The sequence below is a fragment of the Armigeres subalbatus genome, chromosome 3 (assembly GCF_024139115.2).
Source record: "Armigeres subalbatus isolate Guangzhou_Male chromosome 3, GZ_Asu_2, whole genome shotgun sequence".
NCBI lineage: Eukaryota > Metazoa > Arthropoda > Insecta > Diptera > Culicidae > Armigeres > Armigeres subalbatus.
In genome coordinates, this window is record NC_085141.1 from 171,922,584 (window position 1) to 171,935,773 (window position 13,190).

Consider the following 13,190-nt stretch of genomic DNA (forward strand, 5'->3'; position numbering starts at 1 on the left):
GAATTATGATTCATATTCAGCAATAAGATTATTTATGTTATGCATTGAGTGAGCCATATCTAACAAATCAAGGATGGCGCGAATGACAACGTTACCGGCGGATGATCAAATGACAGCAGTTCGAGACCCGATTTAGGAAAATTTTAAAATGATTATATGAAAATAGCAATTGCTTCAAAATACGTTCATTGGAGATCTTACTGATGTTACCTTCTATGCGTTATTATTTTCGAAGAATTCACATGTAGCTGAATTGAGGCTTAGTAAAATGCTTATTAAAGGTTTAACGAATCAGTTAATAAAGTTCAAAATGAGATGTTATAGTTGTATAACTTCGCCAAAATTGTGTGAACAAAGCTTGAACAGAAGTTGTGATAAGAAATAGTACAGACATAATTCAACACAGCGCTGAATTAAATCATCACACTGATGTTAGTTCAACTAGTGAATGTTTGTTGTTTATTTGTTTATTTGTTTATTTGTAATTATTTATTTCAACTGACATGATGTTGTCTTATTGAAAACTTATATCTATGGAACTTTACATAAAAACGGATAAGAAGTATTAAAATATACAACAACAAAAACAAACAAGCCTCACGAGTAAGTTAAAGGAACATCAATAATAATAACATTAACAATTATTCTCTGCAACTACACATGACTACATGACTACACATGAAAGATCTAACGGGCTGGCCTCCACGTTGTGTTTGAGAAGTCCCTGAACTCACGACATCGGATTCCTTTAGGCCATTTCGATGAATTTATGGTGCTCGAACGGTAGCAATCAGCAACTTCAACTTTGAATGATATAAAATCCATCGTAGCCGCATCCTTCCAAGCAGGTTTTAAGCATTTAATTCTTATTACTTCCGTGATACCAATAGAGTCATACATCATTTGCAAAACTTCGTCCTCGGTAACATCATTAGCGATGTTCGATAAATGCAGTCTTACTGTAGCAGTATCAGAGCAAACAGGAGACGGCGAAGCAATCATTGTAGAAGTCAACGGCGGTATTTTTGAAAGCGAGTGCTCATGCGATACACTGGACACTGGATTTGCGTTCAATGTAGAAGGTGGAGAAAAATGTTCACATACATTTGTATTATTTTGAAGCAGCTTTTCAACAGTTTCGCACATTTTTGCCAGGTTCACTTTCAGGCTCACAATTTCCTCTTCAACAGGGCGGTTAAATGAACGCAGCGTGTTCACGGTACCGCGGAAACGGATATTTTCAATTAAATCCCGGCATTCATCGCACATCCACAATATATTGCGATGCAGGCATATTTCTCCTTCTTCATCCAATAATCCAACACATCTTGCGTGGAATGGTCGAGCAGCTACGCAAAAACCTTCACACACAACCGTTGTTTCGTTCTGCAGACACTCGTTTTTGCATTTGTTACACTCTCGTGCCATGTTTCGATATAGGTGCAAAGCGGTGACGTTTATGAGCTGAGCTGCAGCCGGCAGTGAACAATAGCGATGAAGATTTAGCACTCCCCGTGAATGGAAAAAGTACGCCAAACAAATGTTACTTTTTAACGGATGGAAATGTAGAAACTTTCCAAGTTCAACACTTTTGGACGCCGGAGGAAGTAAATGAATCGATGAGACTGTATCCGAAGCCGAAATTAAAGCTTTTCACATCAAAAATTGCAGTTTTAACGAGCACAGCTACGAAGTAGTATCGGCGGATAAGCAACAACAACACTACCATTAGCACTTTATTTCGCCTTTTCGGCTATATAGGGTTATTATAGAGCCAGTATGAAGTTTGTTAGCTCTGTGGTAGCCTTATAGTCGCAGGTATGGCTTATTTTAATGCTTATGGTTACCTGGGTAGTCCATGTCATCCGCGAAACAAATAAATTGACTGGATCTGTTGAAAATCGTACCCCGGCTGTTACACCCGGCTCTCCGCATGACACCTTCTAGCGCAATGTTGAACAACAGGCACGAAAGTCCATCACCTTGTTTTAGTCCCCGGCGCGATTCGAACGAACTGGAGTGTTCGCCCGAAATCTTCACACAGTTTTGCACACCATCCACCGTTGCTTTGATCAGTCTGGTAAGCTTCCCAGGGAAGCTGTTCTCGTCTATAATTTTCCATAGCTCTACGCGGTCTATAAATACTGTCGTATGCCGCCACCGACCTCAGGTAATAAAACTACAAAATTGACTTCCCGTATAAGCCATTTTATGAGACAGATTCGAACAGCTGATCGAAATTTTGAGTGGACGGCTCGGTCTTTGTTTTGGTAAATTTGCATGTAAACCATCATCATTTCGTCATCATCATCATCATTTCATTTCATTTTCGCAAATGTTCCTTGTAAAATGTAAATATTAGTATTTGATCTCCTGTCATTTGAGCTTTCTATAAAATGGCTTATTGAACTGGCGTCCTCGCTATTAGGGTCTCGCCGACATTTCTCACCAACACGAACGCACGGTTCGTGGTTGCAAACAATCCCATTTGATTTTGCCGTGACAGCTGCTCGTGGTTGCAAACAAACTGAGTAAAAGTGTGAGTGAAATGTGCGTGTGCGTACACGCTCGCAGAAAGCCTAATGGCGTCGTTGGATTGTTTGGCTCTTTTGTTTTTGACAACAGAAGAAAGAGTGGATGAAAGAGAATTCTTAAGAGAAAAAATAAACTCAAGTATAAGTTTAAAAAAACTCAACGCCGTATAATTTTTTTTCCGTGAAAACATCAGACCCCCGTGTTGAAATGTTTCCGTGTAAGCGCGATGTTAGCCCGAAATAAAGATTGATGTCAAAACCTGGACTGTCAAAACAAAATGTCAAATACTCCTTAGTTTTATGTGCTTGTTTTTCAATTCTAACACGTGAAAATCATAGAGACATTCGTTGTATTACGTTTTAATTCAAATACTGTAATAAAATATATGATATCATAAAATTGGTATTACATTCATAATGAGCACGAGACGTGGTGAACATGGCCGGCGTTCCCGACCCCAAAAACATCAGAACACCTTCGCATTCAAAAACGATCTCCACGACAAACACACTCCTCTTATCAAGCTGATCAACAATCTGAACGTTTGCGAAGTTTGCGAACGATGCAAGGAGCAGATCGAGTGGAAAATTAAATACCGCAAGTACAAACCCTTAACGCAGCCTGGAAAGTGTAATAATTGCAACGAGCGGAAGGTCAAACGAGCATACCACGTCCTGTGCCGCGATTGTGCCCTTTCAAGCAAATGCTGCGCCAAATGTTTGAAATCATCCGAAGAGGTCAGCATCGTGCCCCCGGAACCCACGACGGAAGAAAAGATCAAGTTAAGGGTTGAGATGGACCAACTTATAAAATCCCTGCCCGAGCGCAAAAGGAGAACTTTCCTGCGATACATGAACAAAGGCAAGAAGAAAGAGAAAGTGCATGATGGTGAATCGGATTACGAGGACGATGGGCAAAAAGGCAAGAAAAAAGTGGAAAGTATGCCTCGGACTAGGGAGGAATTGATGGAAAAGTTCGAACAGCTGAAGCTTGCCGGTAACGAAGACGGGGATGACATTTTTTCGGACGATGATGATTACGAGGACTTGAGTGATGAAGACTTCTCCAACTAATTATTATTCCTGCTCTTTGAGATTCAAAGCGAAATATAAGCAAGTTGTTATGCATCTACAAAAGTTATTAATTTACAATTCATATGCCCTCAACGAAACGAGTAGCAACTAAAATGACTGCAGCAATAGTTGGAAGATTTGATTTGTACCTATTTGAGCTACAGTATTGTTCCGATTTTATCACGTCCCGTTTGTCACTCCATAAAAAAAATTAAAAATTTTAGTCGTTCTTTTTATTTTTTCAATTATACTACAAACAACAATGCTTTTCATGAAATAACTTTCACCGGCTGTAGTTTATTATGAATCATTTCTGAGTACCTGTCAAGAATTTCATAAGCCTTTTCGACAAGAAATTACGGGTTCCGCTCACGTATTCTGCTTTTTCCGGCTTAAAACTGATTCGTATTTGTGAAAATAAAATTTTCCGATTTTGTCACATATCCTATATCGCCCCAAAATTCACAAGATTAGTGATAAAACTGCATATGATGGATCCTTGCTCTACCTAAATCATCAATGTGGAAGCTTGATGAAAATAATTTTATGCATTGTTTATTGATTCAATCTAGAAATATATTCTAAATCTGTATGTTACACATTTGGAAACGTATATTTACTGTAAACAAGTGACTTGTTAAAAGCTCTATCTTTGCTAAATAATTCAAATGATTTTAACTAGGACTACATATTCATGAAACTATAAAATTCATTGATGATATTGAATAGACTTTTTAATAACATTTATGTAAGCTTATTGTAAAAGTATGCAGAAACATTGAAGATTTAACTTATTAATATGGTGGTCGAAACATGCCTGGCATTGGCATCGATATTGGTCCAAGTGGATACGGGATTGTGCCAGCAGATGGCTGTGGTGGAGGCGGGTAGAATCCACCAGCGTGTGAAGGGTATGGAATTGCCCCAGATGCAGGTGAACCATGCATCGGAGGCAAAGCACTGGGTCGTTGCTGATTAATACCATTTCGTAGTAGCTCAACCATTTTATCTGCTTTGAGCTTTCGACTGTGCATGGCTTTCCGTGGGGTCATGAACTGTTCCAGATAGGCGTCGATTGCCAGTTCATTGTCCAGAAACTGCTTAGCAATCCGTTCGGATTCTTCTTCGCTTTCCGCCGCGGCTGCTTGCAGTAATGCCAGAACCGTGTCGGGATTTGTGCTACTGGATTTGGACTCTGAAATTAGAAATAGATATCAATGCTAATCCGGGCTTAATAATAATTGATGCTTGTCCTACTCAGTTCATCAGATTTTTCCTTCACAGAAGTCGCGAGGGTTTTACCCTGCTCGGAAAGATCAGCCAGTTTGGATCTCAGTTCAATTAGTTTTGGTTCTTTTTCTAAATTGCTTTCTGCCAAACTGCGGTTTTCGCTTAAGATTACTTCCTTTTCGGATTCCAATGCTTCCACCTACAATTCATAAAAGTACGTCACAAAGATGAGTCAATCAAATTGAATCCAATAAATTATTACGGCCAAGTCCACTCGCTGGTCCAGCTTATCATCATCGTTGAGCAAATCTTTGAGTTCATCGGAGCTTAGATTTTGTAATGTCCGCACTGCCTGGTTCAAATATTGCTGATACATTTGAATTATCGTTCGATTAGCCGTTTTTACAGGTTTCTACTAATAATTTAATGAGTTTTTCACTTTCTTCTGTTATTATTTTTTGTTTGCACTCGATCACTTTCACTGCAATTCTAAACTATCCAAAATGAAGTTTGAAAGTATCCAAAATTGAGTACTCCCCCAACACTCCTATTTTGGATACTTTTTTGTTTTGGTAGATGGGTTGATTTCACTTTATTTCGAAGTTTACCGCCAACACTCTGTTTTGGATTATTTGATTTATATGAAAATATCCAAAACCAAGTGTTGGAACCTCAGTTGTATTTGGATGAAAATTCTGTTGTAATAAAATTCAACGATGTTTATAGTCGTTTCATGTCGAAGTAGATCGGTATTATTAAATGTTTACGGGTGAGTAGAAAATAATTATTTATTTAACAAATAAATACCTATTCTTTGCAATTTTAGAATTAAATAACATTATTGAATCGGCATGATTCTGCCGATTCAAAGCTGAAGCAACTTCCGACGAAGAACGCCAATGCCACAGCGCTATATTGAGGATGCAGTTGCTTGTTCCGTGCCAGAGGCAAATTTTTAATTTAAAATACTTGTGAGAGATAGGAGTGTACGCCATATTCCGATTTTAGATAGTTCCTTCCTACATTACAATAATTCTTTCTTATTTTATAGATGTCAAACTTTGTTCATCGCAGCAGCAGCCACCGCGGCACGCAGCAGCAATTTAAATAAACATATTTAATGTATATATAAAATAATCCTGACAACAATAAAATGCAAATTAACATGTGTATATTTCCATAGATTTTAATATGCATATCCATTTCGACAAAATTTTAAAATCCAGGTTTCCAATTTTTTCACCCAAAATCGACTCTTTGAGGAACAGTAAAAATCATCCAAAGCAAAGTGTTTTAAAATAACTCAAAATTAAGTACTTGCTGAAAAACTCAATTTTGAGTGGTTGCACTTAGCTGTCAAGTTGAGTGAAAATGACTTAATTTTGGATTGTTTCGGTTCTCCCAGCAAACAAGGTTACTCTAACTTGACCCTAACATGAGTGTAACCTGTTAGAAAGTTACTCTAATTTTCTCACTAACGTTAGGGTAAAATGAGACTAAAATTAGACAGATCTGCAACACTTTTGTTAGATATGTTTATGTAAGTTGCATAATTTAATCTAACCTGTTAGCCTCACTTTAGTATAACGTTAGCAATGTTTCGCAGTGAGCGGTTAGGGAGTTGTGAGGGTTGTTTTGAAAGGGCTTTCATGCTGATTTATTTACATTCAGCTGTCATCCGAGGCAGAATGTTCATAATATACATAACTGCCTCGAGTAACAGATGAATGTAAATAAATTATCAATAAAAATCGTCTTAGAAATTTTCTATATTTACCAAAATAATTGTTATATATTTAGATTACCCACATTTAGCTTAATTAAGGTAATGTATTATGAAATTATAATTTTATCTCCCGTGTTTTATAATGTATAGACTATAGGAAGGAAGCAGTTTTGCAATTTACACTACAGCCGCCGCCGATTCCGAAGCGGTCTTCTATATTCTATATTAAAATTAAATTAAAATTAAATTAAAATTAAATTAAAATTAAATTAAAATTAAATTAAAATTAAATTAAAATTAAATTAAAATTAAATTAAAATTAAATTAAAATTAAATTAAAATTAAATTAAAATTAAATTAAAATTAAATTAAAATTAAATTAAAATTAAATTAAAATTAAATTAAAATTAAATTAAAATTAAATTAAAATTAAATTAAAATTAAATTAAAATTAAATTAAAATTAAATAAAAATAAATTAAAATTAAATTAAAATTAAATTAAAATTAAATTAAAATTAAATTAAAATTAAATTAAAATTAAATTAAAATTAAATTAAAATTAAATTAAAATTAAATTAAAATTAAATTAAAATTAAATTAAAATTAAATTAAAATTAAATTAAAATTAAATGAAAATTAAATTAAAATTAAATTAAAATTAAATTAAAATTAAATTAAAATTAAATTAAAATTAAATTAAATTAAATTAAAATTAAATTAAAATTAAATTAAAATTAAATTAAAATTAAATTAAAATTAAATTAAAATTAAATTAAAATTAAATTAAAATTAAATTAAAATTAAATTAAAATTAAATTAAAATTAAATTAAAATTAAATTAAAATTAAATTAAAATTAAATTAAAATTAAATTAAAATTAAATTAAAATTAAATTAAAATTAAATTAAAATTAAATTAAAATTAAATTAAAATTAAATTAAAATTAAATTAAAATTAAATTAAAATTAAATTAAAATTAAATTAAAATTAAATTAAAATTAAATTAAAATTAAATTAAAATTAAATTAAAATTAAATTAAAATTAAATTAAAATTAAATTAAAATTAAATTAAAATTAAATTAAAATTAAATTAAAATTAAATTAAAATTAAATTAAAATTAAATTAAAATTAAATTAAAATTAAATTAAAATTAAATTAAAATTAAATTAAAATTAAATTAAAATTAAATTAAAATTAAATTAAATTAAAATTAAATTAAAATTAAATTAAATTAAAATTAAATTAAAATTAAATTAAATTAAAATTAAATTAAAATTAAATTAAAATTAAATTAAAATTAAATTAAAATTAAATTAAAATTAAATTAAAATTAAATTAAAATTAAATTAAAATTAAATTAAAATTAAATTAAAATTAAATTAAAATTAAATTAAAATTAAATTAAAATTAAATTAAAATTAAATTAAAATTAAATTAAAATTAAATTAAAATTAAATTAAAATTAAATTAAAATTAAATTAAAATTAAATTAAAATTAAATTAAAATTAAATTAAAATTAAATTAAAATTAAATTAAAATTAAATTAAAATTAAATTAAAATTAAATTAAAATTAAATTAAAATTAAATTAAAATTAAATTAAAATTAAATTAAAATTAAATTAAAATTAAATTAAAATTAAATTAAAATTAAATTAAAATTAAATTAAAATTAAATTAAAATTAAATTAAAATTAAATTAAAATTAAATTAAAATTAAATTAAAATTAAATTAAAATTAAATTAAAATTAAATTAAAATTAAATTAAAATTAAATTAAAATTAAATTAAATTAAATTAAATTAAAATTAAATTAAAATTAAATTAAAATTAAATTAAAATTAAATTAAAATTAAATTAAAATTAAATTAAAATTAAATTAAAATTAAATTAAAATTAAATTAAAATTAAATTAAAATTAAATTAAAATTAAATTAAAATTAAATTAAAATTAAATTAAAATTAAATTAAAATTAAATTAAAATTAAATTAAAATTAAATTAAAATTAAATTAAAATTAAATTAAAATTAAATTAAAATTAAATTAAAATTAAATTAAATTAAAATTAAATTAAAATTAAATTAAAATTAAATTAAAATTAAATTAAAATTAAATTAAAATTAAATTAAAATTAAATTAAAATTAAATTAAAATTAAATTAAAATAAATTAAAATTAAATTAAAATTAAATTAAAATTAAATTAAAATTAAATTAAAATTAAATTAAAATTAAATTAAAATTAAATTAAAATTAAATTAAAATTAAATTAAAATTAAATTAAAATTAAATTAAAATTAAATTAAAATTAAATTAAAATTAAATTAAAATTAATTTAAAATTAAATTAAAATTAAATTAAAATTAAATTAAAATTAAATTAAAATTAAATTAAAATTAAATTAAAATTAAATTAAAATTAAATTAAAATTAAATTAAAATTAAATTAAAATTAAATTAAAATTAAATTAAAATTAAATTAAAATTAAATTAAAATTAAATTAAAATTAAATTAAAATTAAATTAAAATTAAATTAACATTAAAAATAAATTAAATTAAAATTAAATTAAAATTAAATTAAAATTAAATTAAAATTAAATTAAAATTAAATTAAAATTAAATTAAAATTAAATTAAAATTAAATTAAAATTAAATTAAAATTAAATTAAAATTAAATTAAAATTAAATTAAAATTAAATTAAAATTAAATTAAAATTAAATTAAAATTAAATTAAAATTAAATTAAAATTAAATTAAAATTAAATTAAAATTAAATTAAAATTAAATTAAAATTAAATTAAAATTAAATTAAAATTAAATTAAAATTAAATTAAAATTAAATTAAAATTAAATTAAAATTAAATTAAAATTAAATTAAAATTAAATTAAAATTAAATTAAAATTAAATTAAAATTAAATTAAAATTAAATTAAAATTAAATTAAAATTAAATTAAAATTAAATTAAAATTAAATTAAAATTAAATTAAAATTAAATTAAAATTAAATTAAAATTAAATTAAAATTAAATTAAAATTAAATTAAAATTAAATTAAAATTAAATTAAAATTAAATTAAAATTAAATTAAAATTAAATTAAAATTAAATTAAAATTAAATTAAAATTAAATTAAAATTAAATTAAAATTAAATTAAAATTAAATTAAAATTAAATTAAAATTAAATTAAAATTAAATTAAAATTAAATTAAAATTAAATTAAAATTAAATTAAAATTAAATTAAAATTAAATTAAAATTAAATTAAAATTAAATTAAAAATGAAATTAAAATTAAATTAAAATTAAATTAAAATTAAATTAAAATTAAATTAAAATTAAATTAAAATTAAATTAAAATTAAATTAAAATTAAATTAAAATTAAATTAAAATTAAATTAAAATTAAATTAAAATTAAATTAAAATTAAATTAAAATTAAATTAAAATTAAATTAAAATTAAATTAAAATTAAATTAAAATTAAATTAAAATTAAATTAAAATTAAATTAAAATTAAATTAAAATTAAATTAAAATTAAATTAAAATTAAATTAAAATTAAATTAAAATTAAATTAAAATTAAATTAAAATTAAATTAAAATTAAATTAAAATTAAATTTAAATACCAGTACATAGTCGTCTTCAGCCAGTGCAAATTACTCGCATTGATACCGTTACGATCAACTGTTTTGGGTATGTTCAACTGAAATTATGCCCATGCCGTTGCATCACACATTGAATTTTGAAAAGTGTAGAAAGGCAACAAAACTCTTCACTAAAGAACAACAAAACTCTTCACTAAACTAAAACTATCCTGCGTATATTGGGTGTATCCATCTTCATGCACTGTTCCATCGTCAGGCTGACGGCGCCCGTCTCCAGCATCGTGGCTTCTCAGGATGCAACCAGCGTGACCTAGAAAATATAAAAGAATCCAGTTTGAGAAATCATATCATGTGCTCAAAACCCACCAAAAGCACTAGGGTAAGGAGGTATTTTGGACCACCAGTTCGACGGCTCATATTTTGGACCACTGAGTGCAAATTCCTCTTGGTGATCCAAAATAAGAGCCCCGGTAAGGGTGGTCCAAAATACATCCTTCACCCTATCAACCCATATGGAATTCACAGGAATAAATCCCAGATAATATCATAGAGTAAACACCATAGTAATTTTTAGAGAAATTGACAGGAAATCGCAATGGAGTTCATGGAAGTATTGATGGGCAAACGGATCTGGATATCCCAGAGATAATTTTTGGGAAGAATTCACAGAAACACTGCTGGAGGTATTTATTTCAGTATGTATAGAGAAATACCTTTCGAGTCTATCAATCATCAATAATCCAAACCCCCTGCGATTTTAGTATAGAGATTCATGTCTGATTAAAATATCACCTCAATAATTTCACACCAAGCCATCACTTACCGGAACGGACTCGAATTCATTCTGCGCAGCAGTTTTTTCTGCCTCAACCAACCGTCGCGTCGTTTTTTCGCTTCACGACGAGACTTTTCCACTTCGGTGCATTGACGCATTCAATTTTTTGTCGCATTGCTTCGCTCCTGTAGATACGAGGTCATTCTCGACCTTTGACAACCGTTTTTACAAGCGCCGGTCTCAAAAGTCCATCTTTATGCACTTAAGCAACGATCGCCATGAAATATTTCTGGTGCAGTTCATACGATTCGCTGTCCATCGCTGGCTCCATTTTGCTCTTATCCACAGCAGCTTCTATTGCCTACTCCCGAAAAAACCGCAAAATTCAGGTGCACTATCGAATCTAAAAGAAAATAAATTAAAATTGCTGTTCAAACTAAAACAAAAATTACGGATTACTTTTCCATGATTACTGGCGTATACCTGAGATGCAGTACCATCAAGACGATCAAGACTTGATCCAGAAACAAAACGCATTTTCTTTTTTCTTTGTTTTGTTTTGAGCTGTCAGCAAGTCAGCATAGCGCGAAAAAAAGAAAGATAACATAACATTTTTTATGTTTTATGTTTCTTGAAGGGAAGCATAACTAACATCCCCTAACCAGTGTCTAACCTCTAACTAAAAGTGCCTCTGGGCTCTGTGTTGAGTGTTTGAGCTTGACGCATCACTCTGATTCTGCCGAGCTGACATGCACTGAAACAAGTTCCCTTTTTTATTTACGCAGGACCACAAAATGGTAAAGGGGTCACTTTACTCACATGCCAATTTTTTTCGCATCAGAAAAATTTTGCTGTTGAACGAAAGGTTCCGCCAGCATGCACTCCAAATAATCTAAACGTTGTTTCCACCTGAATTTTCAGGTACATTTTACGTGCACACGTAGCTGCAAATGCTTCAGAAAATTCAGGTGAAAATTACGTGTCCGGTGAATTCTATCCAAAACTCAGGTAGAACTTACCTGATTTTCACGTAGAATGAAAATTCTATCGAAAAATCAGGTAAAAGTTACGTGAATTTCAGGTGGAAAAAATCTACGTACTATTTCAGGTGGAAACAACGTGCAGATTTTTTTGGGTGTGTGTATATGATTTTTGCCTCATCCAAGCCCCATACTTTTTTACATACTGCTTTTGTAAACAAAGATTCAAATGACGATTTGACGAATCTGATAGGCCTTTTCATGTGACACTGCCGAGACTGCACTTGTTTACAACCGCTGAACAGGCCTGCAAGTCCGAATCTGTCACTTTCATAGAAGAACTGTCAATTGACAATGAAATCAGCTGTTTTTAAACGTCTCGTGAAAAGGCCCATAGCTCTCCCACGCAAACCAACACCACCAATAGGTACACTAACAAAAATCCACACATTTTTATTGGCAAAAATCTATAGAAATTTACAAATAAATTTTATGTGTGCGTTAATAACCAGCCGCTATAGGAGAATCCACATAAAGGTTATTAGTTAATAATGGTTATGTGTGTTTCCACATACATGCTATGCGAATTCACATAGCCGTTATGTGCGAAATGCTATAGTCAAAATTTATGTGTCCCACACATAATGGATATTATTGGATTTTTGTCAGTGTAGGTAGGGGAAGGATTCCGCTACCTGTTGATGGTGTTGGTTTGCGTGGGAGAGCTATCAGATTCGTCAAATCGTCGTTTGAATCTTTGTTTACAAAAGCAGATAAGTCGTTTTGAAAATTTTGCCTTGATTTGCAGAAAGACCATCACTCAATTCGTCAATAGCCATATCCAGGAAAAGTTATATGAATATCATCCTCAAACCGATTCATAATCATTCAGATGATAATCACAACAAATAAGTAAAGAAATCTCGCTTAACTTTTCAAAAGGACCTAAGTAACATTTTTTTCATGAATTAATTTGAATAGCGCAATCAACAGAAAAACATGAAAGCTTTATTCATGAAAAAAATGTTACTTAGGTCCTTTTGAAAAGTTAAGCGAGAAATGATTTTCATCCAAAAATTGAACGATTCAACAGCCACATGTAAAATGATTATTGTTTTAAAAGAGATTGAAATACAGTTAAATAAAGAGATTTTTGTTCTCACCTATGTATGTCACTAGAGGTGTGCGCCGCCGCGCCACGCCGCCGCCGCCGACAGTTTTTGGCACGCCGCCGCCGTCGGCATTTTTGCATCGGCGCGCCGCCGATTAA

The 13,190-nt window shown here is 28.4% G+C and overlaps 2 protein-coding genes and 1 long non-coding RNA gene across 3 annotated transcripts; 1 reads left to right on the top strand and 2 right to left on the bottom strand.

Annotated features, from left to right (window-relative positions):
- Positions 1-2,800: 2,800 nt before the first annotated feature.
- LOC134228186 (uncharacterized protein C9orf85 homolog) lies at positions 2,801-3,671 on the top strand. The gene has a single exon (XM_062709988.1). The coding sequence runs from the start codon at positions 2,952-2,954 to the stop codon at positions 3,606-3,608; it is 657 nt and encodes a 218-aa protein (XP_062565972.1). The 5' UTR covers positions 2,801-2,951; the 3' UTR covers positions 3,609-3,671.
- Positions 3,672-4,150: 479 nt separating this feature from the next.
- Positions 4,151-5,315, bottom strand: LOC134228184 (vacuolar protein sorting-associated protein 37B). The gene is made up of 3 exons (XM_062709987.1): positions 5,101-5,315; positions 4,866-5,037; positions 4,151-4,803 (listed from the first exon to the last, which is right to left on the bottom strand). Exons 1-3 carry the CDS (start codon positions 5,212-5,214, stop codon positions 4,403-4,405), a joined length of 687 nt encoding a protein of 228 aa, XP_062565971.1. The 5' UTR covers positions 5,215-5,315; the 3' UTR covers positions 4,151-4,402.
- Positions 5,316-10,192: 4,877 nt separating this feature from the next.
- LOC134228187 (uncharacterized) lies at positions 10,193-11,624 on the bottom strand. The gene is made up of 3 exons (XR_009983857.1): positions 11,400-11,624; positions 10,989-11,343; positions 10,193-10,475 (listed from the first exon to the last, which is right to left on the bottom strand). It is a non-coding gene; the product is annotated as an uncharacterized LOC134228187 (long non-coding RNA).
- Between the last annotated feature and the right edge of the window lie 1,566 nt (positions 11,625-13,190).

Bases quoted from the DNA above. Each gene is read 5' to 3' on its own strand.
- LOC134228184 (XM_062709987.1), bottom strand. From the start codon at position 5,214: ATGTATCAGCAATATTTGAACCAGGCAGTGCGGACATTACAAAATCTA. The intron at 5,038-5,100 runs GTAATAATTTAT...TATGAATTGTAG, and splicing joins ACCAGCGAGTGGACTTGGCC to GTGGAAGCATTGGAATCCGA. The intron at 4,804-4,865 runs GTAGGACAAGCA...TTCTAATTTCAG, and splicing joins GGAAAAATCTGATGAACTGA to AGTCCAAATCCAGTAGCACA.
- LOC134228186 (XM_062709988.1), top strand. From the start codon at position 2,952: ATGAGCACGAGACGTGGTGAACATGGCCGGCGTTCCCGACCCCAAAAA.